The 13,903-nt window shown below is 39.9% G+C and overlaps 1 protein-coding gene across 2 annotated transcripts; it reads right to left on the reverse strand.

Moving 5' to 3' along the window:
* Positions 1-713: 713 nt before the first annotated feature.
* On the reverse strand, positions 714-12,428 carry RWDD1 (RWD domain containing 1). 2 transcript variants are annotated; one of them, XM_071741111.1, is made up of 7 exons: positions 12,257-12,428; positions 10,453-10,518; positions 9,124-9,254; positions 8,008-8,151; positions 6,907-7,039; positions 5,289-5,351; positions 714-3,139 (listed from the first exon to the last, which is right to left on the reverse strand). In XM_071741111.1, exons 1-7 carry the CDS (start codon positions 12,327-12,329, stop codon positions 3,027-3,029), a joined length of 723 nt encoding a protein of 240 aa, XP_071597212.1. In that variant the 5' UTR covers positions 12,330-12,428; the 3' UTR covers positions 714-3,026. The 2 variants fall into 2 exon arrangements, with proteins under 2 accessions (XP_071597212.1, XP_071597213.1); XM_071741112.1 differs by having other exon boundaries at positions 714-3,135; positions 5,288-5,351.
* Between the last annotated feature and the right edge of the window lie 1,475 nt (positions 12,429-13,903).

The following is a 13,903-nucleotide window of genomic DNA, read 5'->3' on the forward strand; positions in this document are numbered from 1 at the left end:
CAAATTCTTCAACACATGAGTGAGCACTCCCATGACAAACAACTCTTTCTTGCAGGACCCAGGGCATTAGCATCTTGTATGCAGGCAGCTCATTGACTGCTCCAAGAAGCTTTGAATTTATCTCAGCAACCACAGAGTTTAAAAACTGGAGGTAGCCTGATGGATATTCATCTCCCAGGTGATTCTCCCCACAGGAAATGTACTTCAAGCTTCCCACTTTTGGCCAAAGAAGGAAAAATAGTTTCCTATGCCACCATTAGGTGTTTTGTGCTTTAAAACAGATCATAATGCATTTATGAATGGAGTGCAAAATCCTCAGCTTTGCAACATGCTGAAGATCTTACTCCTACAGCATCCCCTAATTTTTAATAGAGCTCAGGCAACAACTATTCAAAAAGTTCTGTATTATTAAAACTGAATTAGCTCTGGTTGTAGTGCCATGTTGCACCTCATCATATGCTCCCTACATGCATTACAGTGTATACTTTGAGAGTTAAAAGCAAGATACAAGCAAGGCGGTCACCACCATGATTTTGAATTACTAAAATTCCATCTAAGCTAATTATTGGAATTTTATTTGATTAATATGAATTAGACTTCAAGCTAATCCAAATTACAAAAGTAAACTTTAAAAATCTTACCTAAACTTCTTCCACCAAAAGAACCTGATCTCAGTCCCTTTCAGCAAACTAAAAGACACAAACACAGCTGAGTTTATTCTCAGTCAAATTCCCTTTTATTTCACAGATGTTAATTGCTAACAAAACTAATGATTCCAACATTCAAATTGAACCACTGAGATTTGGAGGAAAAGTCTTTAAACAATTTTTGTCACTTCCACCCTTACTATTTCCTCTGCTTTGAAAACCAAGATGTAACAGTGAAAACATATTTTCACATTCTGACCTGTTTGACATAATTCTACCATTTTTAAGCTATGCTTTTAAAGATATTTCTGCATGAAAACCAATAAATATGTTAGTATGAAAAGAGACTAGAAAATCTCATTAATCTAGAAATACAATTTACAAGAAACTTTGTTTCAAACATATATGATTCTTGTTAGTGACCCACTTGGAAAATTTTCTGATTACCACATTCTGCACTGATTACACACCATTGCTGGAGTCAGTCCAGATGTGAAAAGAACTAATTCACCCCTTTTATGAATAAACATCACTTTTAAACATACATACCTGAAAATGGAAAGCAGCCTTAGGAGTTAAATGCTTTTTATGCAGCTGACTTCAGATATACCAGAAGAAAATTAACTTCAAAGCGAAACAGTGGCATAAAGCACACTAGCAATTACACAGGAAGCTGGATGTAGTCACTAGGAAGCTTTCTATCCAACTTATCTTTGGAAAAATCAGATTTAATATCACATTAACTTAAAACTTTATAATATATTTGGTAACTGCTGGAACACAGATCCCGCTTATTGCTTTGAAACATAGAACATTATCACTGAAACCTAGATGCTTGTCTAGAATTCTTTATAGCCAAAATTAAAAAGATCAAATAGAGGGCAGTAAGAACAAAGGCACATGGTTAATTTATAAAAATATTTACAGAGAACTTGAACATTTATTTCCATCTACTAGAAACTTACTCATCTTGAGTACAAAAAGAAAAGACTACCAAGCATGTTAAAGGAGATCATCTTAAACAGATGTTCTCAAGCTGAGTGAGCAGAGATTATACACCATTAAATTATTTCTGGAATAAAATTTCTCATTTTGAATATGGAATTTCAAAACATTAAAGTTCATAAATTTATTATTCCTCTAAGCACTGTGATACTTTAGTGCAATCCTCTTCAAAGACCAAAGCTGGCACATTTAAGGCAGTCCACTAACAGTATTTTAAAATCCAGTACACAGTGTTGAATAATTGAGGTGGTTCTCTATTTGGTGAGCTGTCTTCTGGAACCTTCATCCATACCGTCAAGCTTCTAGATGATGAAGTTCCAAACACAGCATGTTTGAACACCACAGTTCTCGCTGTATTTGGAGCATTGTGGAAGTGAGAAAGGAGATGGAGTCTGACATTGAGCCATTTGCTCCACAAGCAATTCTGCCAGATGGGGACATCCACGAGCTGATCTGTGGTAGCTTTACTGTGCATTGTGCCAACCTTTACGGGCTGCCAACAGGATGCTTCTGAAACACCCATTACATTCAAACCTCTAAGTATGTTATAAACCCTGGTACTGCATTCTGCACTCCACTGGTAGTGTTTTGACAGTCTGTCACCGACAGGAAACTAATTTTCCAAGGGTGGTTTTTAAAGCCAAAAACAAACAAACAAAACCCAAAAAACCAAACAAAACACAACAAACCCTCTCTGAACAAATCAACTAACCTTTATAAGAGGACTTAATTTCATTCCGATTTTTTCCAGCCAACTTGAATTAGTAATTTTGAAACTGTTATCCCCAACCACAGCAGAAGTTTGAACTCCAGTAGTACAGAAATTATTTCCATTTAACTTTAATAAGACTACACCTTACTAAAAGGTGACTAGTTGATAGCTGGGACATAAGAACCGATCATTACTCAAAGTGTTATAAAATTCCACAGAATAAGAAAAAATAAAAAAATGACTGCATAGTATGTGATCCCTTTTATTTATCAAAGCTGCCCATGTATACTGTAGGTAGAAGACAGCAGAAAAGCTGCTGAGCTTTCAGATGCAGGTGTGTTTAGCATTGTTCCATCTTGCTGGCTGTCACATTTCTGCAAAGGACAGCTACAGAAATGGGAGGGAAAAAATAAAAAAAATAGAATGGCGTTTTCAGGCAGAGCAGTAGTCCGCAAATACTTCATTTGAAATACTAAATTTATTATGAAAGTCATCAGAAGACAATTCTCCTAGATTTGAAATATTTTGTTGGGTTTTTTCTTTGAAAAAAAGAAAAATGAAAACTGATACACATTACTAAAACCACAGATGCTGTGGCTTTTCTCCCTGCTCCTTTCTCCTTACATGTGGTCATACTGATTACAGAGCCAGTTCAAAAAAGACTAATCACTATCTAAATTAACGGGGGTGTAGTCAGGATCATCCTCCTCATCCTCCAACTCTAAATCATCCATTTCTTGGAATAAAGATTCATCAACTTCCACGCTGTTTCCCGCTGCAAAGAACAGAAAAATAATTTATTTTCATGCAAATAGGAAAACAGTACCAGAAACAAAATACACAACACGTCTTCATATTCATTCATTCATCAGTGTCAGTAGCTGTTAACTTACTTGGCTTCTTACATAGAAAATAGATACACTAAAGAAAACACCACAATTACGTATTTTCACAGCTAAAGTGAAGCTGTACCAATACCCAGTCAAAATGCCACACAGGCCTTCAAAATCCACCGGGAACTGAAGGTAATGTTTATAGTTTCCAGAAGCAGAGATTCTTTCTTGCAGGTACTATCAAAATAAGAGCTCAGGACCCCACAGCTGGAATAGTTACAACTATCACGGCCACAGAAATGAACAGTTTATTTAAAAAAACAAAACAACTTTACACACTTCCTATACATCTGTTTCTTTTTGGATTTCAATTTTAAAAGCAAGAGGAAGCTTTGCATTCTTTCACATTTTCTTCTGAAGGAGAGAATGCTGACTGAGGGACAAAACTTGAGGCCTACTGAAATTTTATCTGTACCACCAGTGACACCTTCTGGCCACTGAATACAGTTGTGCACTTTCACTAGATTCCACAGCCTTAATAATCCTTAAAATCAGAGTCACACAATATTAAGAGGCTCGAAGGGACCTCCGGAGATCATCTAATTAAATCCCCCCTGCCAGGGCAGGTTGACCTAGAGCAGGCTGCACAGGATGGCATCCAAGTGGGTTCTGAATGTCCGAAGAAATGGTGACTCCACCACAGTCTGTTCCAGTGCTCTGCTACCCTCAAAGTAAAGAAACTTCTCCTTATGTCTAGATGGAACTCTGTATGCCAAGTTTGTGCTCACTCCTTCTTGTTCTGTCACTGGACACCACTGCAAAAAGACTGGCCCCATCTTCCTGACACCCATCCTTTACGTATTTATGAGCATTAATAAGAAATCTAAAAGCTAATGCCATTACCCTGCTTAAGCTGTGAAATTAGCATTACTACAGGGCACTGCAATACTAAACTACAGTTAATAACCTGCGGCATTTATGACAGAATGCAAACAGAAGTTTCTAATCACTGACAGCAACAGGATTAAAAATTAATACATTAATCCCAAATCACTTGAGCACAGAGGTCCTTTTCTCCCTCTACACAGCCAAACGTTCCACTTACAACCACTATTCTCTTGAGAAATTTTGAAGGAAGACAAGGTTAAGTTATGCCCTCTAAAAGAACCTGAACTCCCCCATGACTGGAATTTTAAGTTTATACTCACTGATGCTCATAAACCACCTTTTCTTTTGTTACTTGCAGAGAAAATTCTTGACTGTCTTCTGCATGTTTTGCAATACCAGTAGATAATGCAACTATATTAAAGAATTGTCTCGACTAAAAATCCCTCTTTTAAATTAGAATACTAGAAGACAGTATAGAAAATGAATTTAATTAATGTTCAAAAGTTCAAAGAGGAGCCAGAATTTCAAGACTGATTGAAATCAGAAGTAAGAAGGCTGACTACTAGAAAATAAGGGAAAGCAGGATTTGGATACATTCTTTTTGTTTTGTTTTGCTAGTTTTTGTTTTGTTTTCAGCCCAAGCACTTAACAGAATCACAAAGTACCTCAGTTTGTAAAGGACTCACCAGAATCAATGAGCCCAACTCCCTGCTCCTTGCAGAACTACCTAACACTAAACCATATGACTAGAAGTGTTGTTGAACTCTGCCACCACTGGTGCCATGACCGCTCCCCTGGGGAGCCCATTACAGTGATCATTTAAGTAAATAAACTTTTCACTGTGTCCAATCTGAGCTTCCCCTCATGCAGTTTCATTTCATTTCTGTGTGTCTTGTTGCTGGACACCAGAAAGAGAAGATCAGCACCTCCCTCTCTGCTGCCTCAGAGGAAGAGAAGCAGCAGAAATAAGATCAACTCAAGGTCAAAACTGCAAATAAATATGCTTTAGCATCTTGAAAATGTTTTGTTTTTCAAAAAAGTTAGAATCCTGTCTTTTCAATCTGCAAAACACCACTTCTCAGAAAGTTCTTCCAATGTAAAAGTGATACTGAGACAAGATACTAAGTCAGAAGCATAATACAGATTTTGCTTAGGAATTGCAACTTAAGTCACTGTCTTTCAATTGTGGAAGCAGAAATTTACCTTCCTCCAAGAACTGGATGTCAGAGGTGTCAAGGTTGTGATCCATTTCAAACAGCTGTTTACCTAGAAATTAAAAAATAATAAAATAAAGGTATATAAGCAAGTAAACTTCTGAAATAACTACCCATCTCAGGCAACAACAGTTACACATATTTTTAGCTTTTCAAATTAACCTATTTGTGCATCTTTTTTTTTCAGCTGCTCATATCTCTAAACTCCCCATTCTCATTTTTTGATGGTTTATTCAGAATTCTTCCACAGCAACAGGCTTCTTCCTCTTACATGTGACATGGGCCACTGCTCTAATGTTACCAAGACTTTAATAATGGATATACACTGTACTGCCCCACAGTCTCTGCTCAGTCATTACTGCATTAGTCCTCAACTTGCATTCCAAGAGAAATCTCTCTGTGGGAACTCGAAAGGAAGGTAAGCTGCCTCCTCCATCTTTTTGCAGATGTCCTGCTCATTCACAAAGCAACTTGGATCTACACTGATCACCAGCTCCTACACAAACACATCTGGGAAGGATATATCACAAAGCCTTTCTAATTGGGGTAGGGGAAGGTCAAAACTCTTTCTACATAAACGACTCATCTTCCATCTACATTTGCATTGCTTATGCAAGCTTCAGCCAATAAAACTGATTTGTGTTCATGGTAAAATATTTAAGACACTGTTTACTTCTACTGGGGTTACACTCATGATATGTGAGAGTAAGACACACTCCTTTCAGAAGATAATCAAGTGTGTCCCCTGCCCTGAACAGTTTTTATGAAACTTTATACCATTAAAATCTCAATTGCTGTCAAATTTCATCGAAACTAGCCAAAAGCTTCAAAAGGGAGGAGAACAGGTAACAGTGAAGCAGAATTATCACCTTCTCTGGTAAAAAGGTTAAAAAGTATATGCAACATCACAGGAGAACCAGAAAAAAGCTAAACCATGGATCATGTGGAGGAGAATGCCTAGGATTTAATTCCTGCCTACAGGTTCTCACAGGAAAGGTCATATCCTCTCCATTACTGCCCACTGAATAGAGAGTTTGATGTCTGCCAGACAAACTCTGATCTATAAAACACAGAACCCAAAATGACTGCTATGATAAGCTCTTTCCCAAAATACAGAGCAGAGGTTAGCATTCTCACTAGTCCTTGTAAGCTCATCATATGCAGCAGAAAGCCTCTGCATTGCTCCAGTCCAACAACAGCATCCCTAACTTCTACATGCAATCGAATAACCTGAATTCACTGTACAACCAAGTGCAGTGCAGGCCAAACCGATAAGCTGTCTGTTGCAGAGTCTCCTTGTTGCTTGACAAACCCCATTTCTGCCAGAACAATGCTTGTCAGCAGCAGCTCTGTGTGGTATAAAGTCTGGCATAGAACTGATGAAGCTTAAAAACCAGTTTGGGAACCTTCCTGACTTCAGAAGCAATCTTGAATCTACTAGTTTTCTATTTAGCCCAAAATCAGCACTCAGAAAGACTTCATGCAACATGAAGACAGTAATAAAATACTGCACTAAGAGTTTACTACCATCATCTTTTGGTGCAAAGGTTACTTCTGGGCTTTTCTGGTAAAATTGCGAAAACTTCAGGACCAGTTTTAAACCATACCGCTCAATTTATTTTTTCCTGCTTGTTCTTCTTCTTTCATTTTTTTCCTTTTTAGTTCTAGGAGTTCTGCATCAAACTTTGCTTTCCAATTTAGGAAATTCTCAATTGTAACAGGAGTGCCATGAAAACGTTGCTGAAAGAACAGAAAACAAGGCTGTAAACACAATTTGCAAAGCTACAAGTGAAGATGAGCATTCTCTTAAAAGTTACAACATTCCAGAAGCACTTCTTGCTGCAAAATTAACCCTAACTCAGAGAATAAACAAAACCCATATTCTCATAGGGTTTTTTTTTGTCATGGGACTCTCCCTTCAGTCTTGTACTGAGGTGAAAACTCTTACAGAAAAAACCCACATTCTACTTTGGGACTTAAAAGAGTGCAATAGCTAGCAACATGCTGCTAATACACCTTATCCTGAAGTAGGCAGCAGCACTTTGTATCAACTCTTAAGTGCAACAGACATTGAAATAGTTCCCGTTAAAATACATTAACACTTCTATCTTGTTGAGACAGAAAAATTATTTCTTTTTCAAGCTACTTTTCTGCCATTTTCAGAAATACTGAACCTCTCAAGTCCTATCATCATCTAGCTACCTATGAGGAAATGAAGAATGAGTAATTGGAGTTATCACAGCACATGTCATCAATGGAAGAACTATTCCATGTAGAAAGGACATGTGCAGAGAGGACAAACCAGCCTTGAAGACTAGTCTCATTGCTTCTACCCTAACCACTCAGTCTAACAAGGAAGAGAAGATTCTTCAGACCATGCAGCATGTGTAAAACATGCCATTTCCCACTTTTTTTTGCTCCCCATCCCCCCTTGCCTTTGGCTGTATCAACTTAAGCTTTCATTGGGAAAAATCTCTGCCCCAGCCTTAGAAAGTAATGCTATAAAAGACAGTGAATGTGCAACGCCTCTGAAAAGACAACTTAAGGGATTTTTCCCCCTCCATTTTCTAAAGTGCACTAAAGAACCTTCTAGTCCTGAAGTTTTAATCACACCAGCTCCCACTGCAAACAAGAACTGCTCCCGCATCAAACCCACACATTTAAAAGAAGTGGGATTTTTTTTTAGATAAAAACATTATTTTACATACTTTCTCTTCTTCTTCTGCTTCTCTTTCTTTCTGTTTCTTTTCCTCTTCTCTCCGTGTTTTTATTTGATCCACTATTTCATTTAATTTTTCCTGTACTGCTGAGACTAGAGTGAAGATCATTACCATTCCTAAATTTTCTTCTGCCTACAACAGAAACAAGGCAACCTCAAATAAGAACATCTCAAACCTTCAGCAGCTGAGTACATAAATATGTTTAGGCAGCAGTATGCTGTGTAATGCAGATAACACAGCTGAGGCACTCTGCACCAGTCTCAGAAGCTCACTGTAAAATTTAAGTCAATTGGATAGTTACTCCCAAAAGGGTGTGCAGCAAAACAGGAACGATAACCTCTCTGCTTGGGTTATCAACATATTACAGACATCAGGAAGGCCTTTTTTCAGAAAAAATAAACCCATAGTAAGAAATAGAACTCCAAGATTTGAATATCATAAATCTGAAGAAACAAGAGTCACTCAATTTTTTTTTCCTGAAATGGCTTATTCCTTAATCCCACTACATGCGCCATTGTAAATGTTTGACAGTTTCCTAGGAAAAACAAATCACACCAATTGAGAGAAGGTTATATGAAGTAAACCAAAAAGAATGTCTATTGAACATATAGCAATTTAAAGACAGGGAAGACTTGTCAAAAATTCCTTGAACAAAAATGTTTTCTTCTCATTCTTTTACAATTCACTCTCACTGATAGCAAAGACTAAAGAGATATTCTCCAAGTATACCCCCCAATAGCTGTGTTATTAAAATGAATCAAGAGCAAATGTATAATTTTTTAATCTTTCAATATAAAATTAAATTGGCTTAGTTCCACAAATATTGTATATACAGTGAAACCTTAAGCTAGAACTGCAAAAGAGGGGAAGCTCCGGAGCACTTCCACTTTGTTGTTGTACCTGTTCACTCTGAATTAGCCCTGTATTTTATCTCAAATATAATTTATCTCAATAATGTCATTTACCAAAGTCAAACTTCAAAGTCAGTCTCTACTCTATGGAATATGTCCCAAATCAGGAGTACATACTTCAGAAAGCAACTAACATGAGACAGAAATTCTGGCTAAAACGTGAAGCTGAACTGAGACATTCCATTTTCCTTACCTGTTGTTCTAGCAGTTTTATTATGTCTGTGACATCATTATCATCGAGATTCTCCTGTGATACTATTTCATAAAGTGGAGCTTCATCAGGATACTGTTCTCTATAAGTAAATTTAAGAGTTGTTTGGACAGCTACAAGAGAAAAAAATCCACATATTCTTATGGCAATTACTTTACATAACTCTAACCGTATATTTTTTCTATTGCATCATCAGCTTAAAGATTTTAGAACATAAAATACTTTTGCCTTCAAGGAACAGTTGTCTTACAAAGATATTAAAACTATACAGATTGAAATAAAATGGAAGAATTCTCAGAAGTTAAGACAACGAAGTTTACCTTTATATAAACTATTACAAGCAATTAATGTCTGAAAGGTCTTTAGAAAACTGGAAACCCTTTTGTGGTACAGTGAGTACTAGAGTAGCAATTTCTTTTACATCATATCCCACTTATAAATGTGGAGAATAGAAGGAAGAGTCCTAAAAACAGACCTAGAGAGAGTGTCAGAATATTAGGGTTTTAAATCCTGTGTGCCTGGCTGAAGCAACCATCTATGTGTTGGGTACCAGCGCTCCACGTAAACAGTATGACAAGGACAAAACATCCAGTACAAGTTAATAAGCAGAGAGCCACCAAAAGAGAACACACGCAACTTGAAGGCACCTAGAGCTAGGATAACATGGAAAGCAAAAAGCAGAACAAATTCCTACAAATTCCTTCTGTGCATCCTGCCAGAATACCAGGGAGCAGCCCTCCTTCAGTTTCTCAAGACCCACAGTTCTGGCAGCCCAGCAGTCTCTTCAACAGACACCTGCTCCAAGCAGGTCTTGCTCTATTAAGAGTGAAGGAGACAGCAGCATTTTCTGCCTTCTAATACAATAACCTGGAAGAGTGTTTCTGAAATTTAGTTGGAAAATTGCTTGCTTACAACAAGAGCATGCAGCCACTGATATTCAACAAACACAAAGGGACTTGGGACCCCCATCTCTTCCTTTCTGTTCCTTAAGGGCTGCATAGTCACAACACAGACTCAACTGTGTATACACACAGTTATCAGAAGAAGGAAAAAAAAATAATAAAAAAGGCTGTAAACTCCTCTGGGAGTATCCCATTCTTTTAGAAGCCGTGCTGCAAAGTGTTTGAGATACAGCATGTCAGCAAGTTGAAATGATCACAGATCACCAGAATCCTCGAACAACATTTTTTGAGGAATGCTTGCTGGATCAGACTCCTAAGAGGACTTTAAGCAGAGGTACATCTATTTGTTGATAATATAATTAGGCTTACACAGAAATTCCTATACATGTTTAAGACATGATCAACTTACTTTCACCATTTTCTCCTGCTTCAGATGTCACAGTGATTGTGAAAGTCGTTGGTTTTTCTGACAATACTGTTCAAAGAAAAAGAGACTGTGAGTGATTCTTTAAATCAGACAACTACTTCTTCACACCATTAAAACTCCATTCTCAAGGACTAATGAAGCAAGAATGCTCTTGATAAAGTGTTAAGGGCTTTTTGGCCCTATTGATACTTTTCATTTTGCATATGAGATGAATATGAGTTTAGAGAGCTCTATGAATGAAATCATGTAACATCAGTAATACCAGGAAGCTTCACTTTTGGAAGTTTCACTTTTCCAAAAAGTACAGATCTACCTGCCATCAAACAATTGATGTCAGGGCACCAAATGTTTGCAGAAAACTCATGAAGCTAATTTGCTTTATTAAGCTAGAGATGCATGGTAAGTGTTCAGTGCACTCTTGATCCTGTACTATTTTTACAGTACGTCTGAACCTATTTCTTTATTTAGGACAGCTTAATGTACCAAATGCTTCTTTAGAAGACAGAAAAAAAAAAATACATAGTGCTTTCCTTCAAAAATGCACTACCTGAGTAGTATACTAGAATGACATTGCAAGAATGAGACAGCTAGAAGGCAGCTAACAAGCAGCTCTATAGAGATGAACAAAACACAAACCCTGTGATATAAAGTTTTGCAGACTAGAAACCTCATTGCGCAATTGTGGGTTGCAGACCATATCCTCAAATAAGGATGACTCCTTATCACTACTGTAACATTTGCCAAGACTTGTATATATATTCTCAGTGCTAATTGATTTTAGCCAAATTGTTAAGGTACTACACTACTACTATTGTTTTTACTTCCTCCCTGTTCTTTTGGGCATAAGAACATTGCATGAATGAATGGTAACTCGGAGTAAGCATCAGAGTAAAGGCTATACAAAAGTATACTGCTCCCACATCAGAATCAGTGATTCAGCATCTTCATGCAATTCATATACCTTTACCATAAAACTGAAAAACCTAGAGGATTTGCAGATAAATGCAATGGGCAAACGTCTGTGTGATGATGTTACTGCCAAGTAAGATAACGTGGGGCTTTGTGCAGCACAGATACTGTGGCTGGAAGGAAACAGAAAACGCACACGATTTTCTCACTGTTAAAATTCTGTGGATACTAAGCATTACAAATTACATTCGATTAGCTAGCACGGTAATGCTCCTAATAGTTCGAGGGTAACTAGGAAGTCCGGAAAACATGAGGAGCCAACATACCCAACACATTAAAGCTTTGGCAATGCAACATACTGCACCTGGAAACTGAAGCTTCCCTCTGTTCCACCACAGATCTGGGATGGAATAAGGCAGATACTGGCAGTGGACTTAACGAGGGAACAGCATCTTAAAGTACCCCAAAACTTCTGAAGTACCCCAAAACTGAAGTACCCGTGCTTCAAAGCCGTCAGAATCTGTTACCAGAAAGGGAAACTGGTACTGAAATCCTGCCACAAGCCACAACCCGGGCTCAGGGAACAGGAACGGGGCTCCACACTGGGCTACTGCACTACGGCTTTACCCTCCGCTGAGCAAGCACGGGCATCGCCCGCAGCCCACACCTCAGCGAGCAGCACCGTCACCCACCACAGGAAACCCTCCCGTCGCCCTCTCAAAAAAACCCCCAAAACCCAACATTGAACCCGCGCAGCTCACAGCAAGGAGAGGCCGGCGGGAGGCTCCCGGGCAGGAGCGAGGCCTCCCGCTTCCCCCGCACCACGGCTGGCCGCGGCCGCGCGGCGAGGAGAGGCGTGGGCCCCGCGGAGACTCACCCGTGAAGGAGTCCGGGTAGATGGACTCCAGCGCCTCCAGTTCGTTCCGCTGCTCCTCGCTGTAGTCGGTCATCCTCGACCGCCGCCGCCGCCCAGGCCGCCGCCAAGGGCCATGGGCCGCCCGCACCCCGTAACGACCCCCGCACCCCCGCCGCTCGCCGACCCCGAGTGCGCATGCGCGCTCCTGACGCCGGCTGCTGTCGGCTAGCCGCGCCTGGCGAGAGCCCCCGCGCTCGGCGGTGGATGCCTTTGGGCTGAATAGGAGGAAGGTGGCAGCGGAGGCCGGCGGCCATCTTGGGGGCGGGGGCGCTGTGCGGGGTGGGCGGTGAATAAAAAAAAAAATAATAAAACTACAACACCACCAACGACAAAAAAAAAAAAAAAATAAAAAACAAACAAAACAAAAAAAAAAAACAAAACGTGTTGAGGGTGCAAATAAACAAATAATGAGCTTTACCGGTTTTCAGATGCCTTCGCAAAGACTGATCAAGTACGGTGCCTTCTTGGCGTTCGTCTCTGTGGGCAGAACGGACTCGGATGCGTTCACCCACCCTCTGCCTGACCTCCTGGAAAAAACCCTACCGTCGCCATCGGCCCCGCACCTTTACTAGGATAGAATCATAGAATCTTTTAGGCTGGAAAAGACCCTTGGGATCATCGAGTCATCCGCCTTACTCTACAAAGTTCTCCCCAAAACCATATCCCCCAACACGACCTTTAAACACATCCAGGGATGGTAACCACCTCCCTGGGAAGCCTGTTCCAGGGTCTGACGACTCTTTCAGTGAAATTTTTTTCCTAATGTCCAGTCTAAACCTACCCTGAATCCATTTCCTCTTCTGTCTCTGACTCTGGGAAGAGACAAGCACCAACCTCTCTACAATGTCCTTCCAGGTAGTTACAGAGAGTGATGAAGTCTCCCCTCAGCCTCCTCTTCCTCAAACTAAACAGTCCCAGCTCCCTCAATCATTCTTGTAAAATATATTCTCCATGCCTTTTACCAGCTTTGTTGCCCTCCTCTGTACTTGCTCCAGACAAACATTCCCTTCGGCACACAGCAGAAGCAGCAGGGTTTTGAGAAGGTGAGGTAGTCAGGCTCTGTTATTTGGATTTCTGAGGCCTGCAGAGTCCCACTGAAAGTGAGAGGCTTCAGACTCCCTATGGAGAGCTCTTTGCTTTCAGGCTGATACTCACTGTTTGCCAGTTCTATTGATTGAACAGATACAGAGGCCAGCAAACCAAAGGTGGTTCAAAACTGTTGCTGTAGTAATAGCAAAAGGGTGCCACAGAGCCACCTGAATGCCATTTCTGCTTGAAATAGGAAATCGATTTGATGCAGCTGGAAAAATCAGCTGGTGGTACAGCCTGGAGTTAAAAAGTGCCAGCAAACTTTCCAGGAAACGTTCACAGTGACTTCAGAAGTCCCACTACATAGGCAGCATCATGGTGTAAGCGTAGAATAGGAGTTATCTAAAGCTAGCAGTACTGGGAGCTCTCACACTTGGGGGGTTACCTGCAAGGATGGATTTAGGACTGGTAGACTGTTGAGGGTTAAACCAGAGCAGACCCTGAATGAGGAGCTGGCACTCTTGAGTTGTTTTAAGGTGCATCAGTTTCCCAGGCTTATGGCCAGTACTTCTCCCTTGG

This window comes from Heliangelus exortis, chromosome 3 (genome assembly GCF_036169615.1).
Source record: "Heliangelus exortis chromosome 3, bHelExo1.hap1, whole genome shotgun sequence".
Taxonomy (NCBI): domain Eukaryota; kingdom Metazoa; phylum Chordata; class Aves; order Apodiformes; family Trochilidae; genus Heliangelus; species Heliangelus exortis.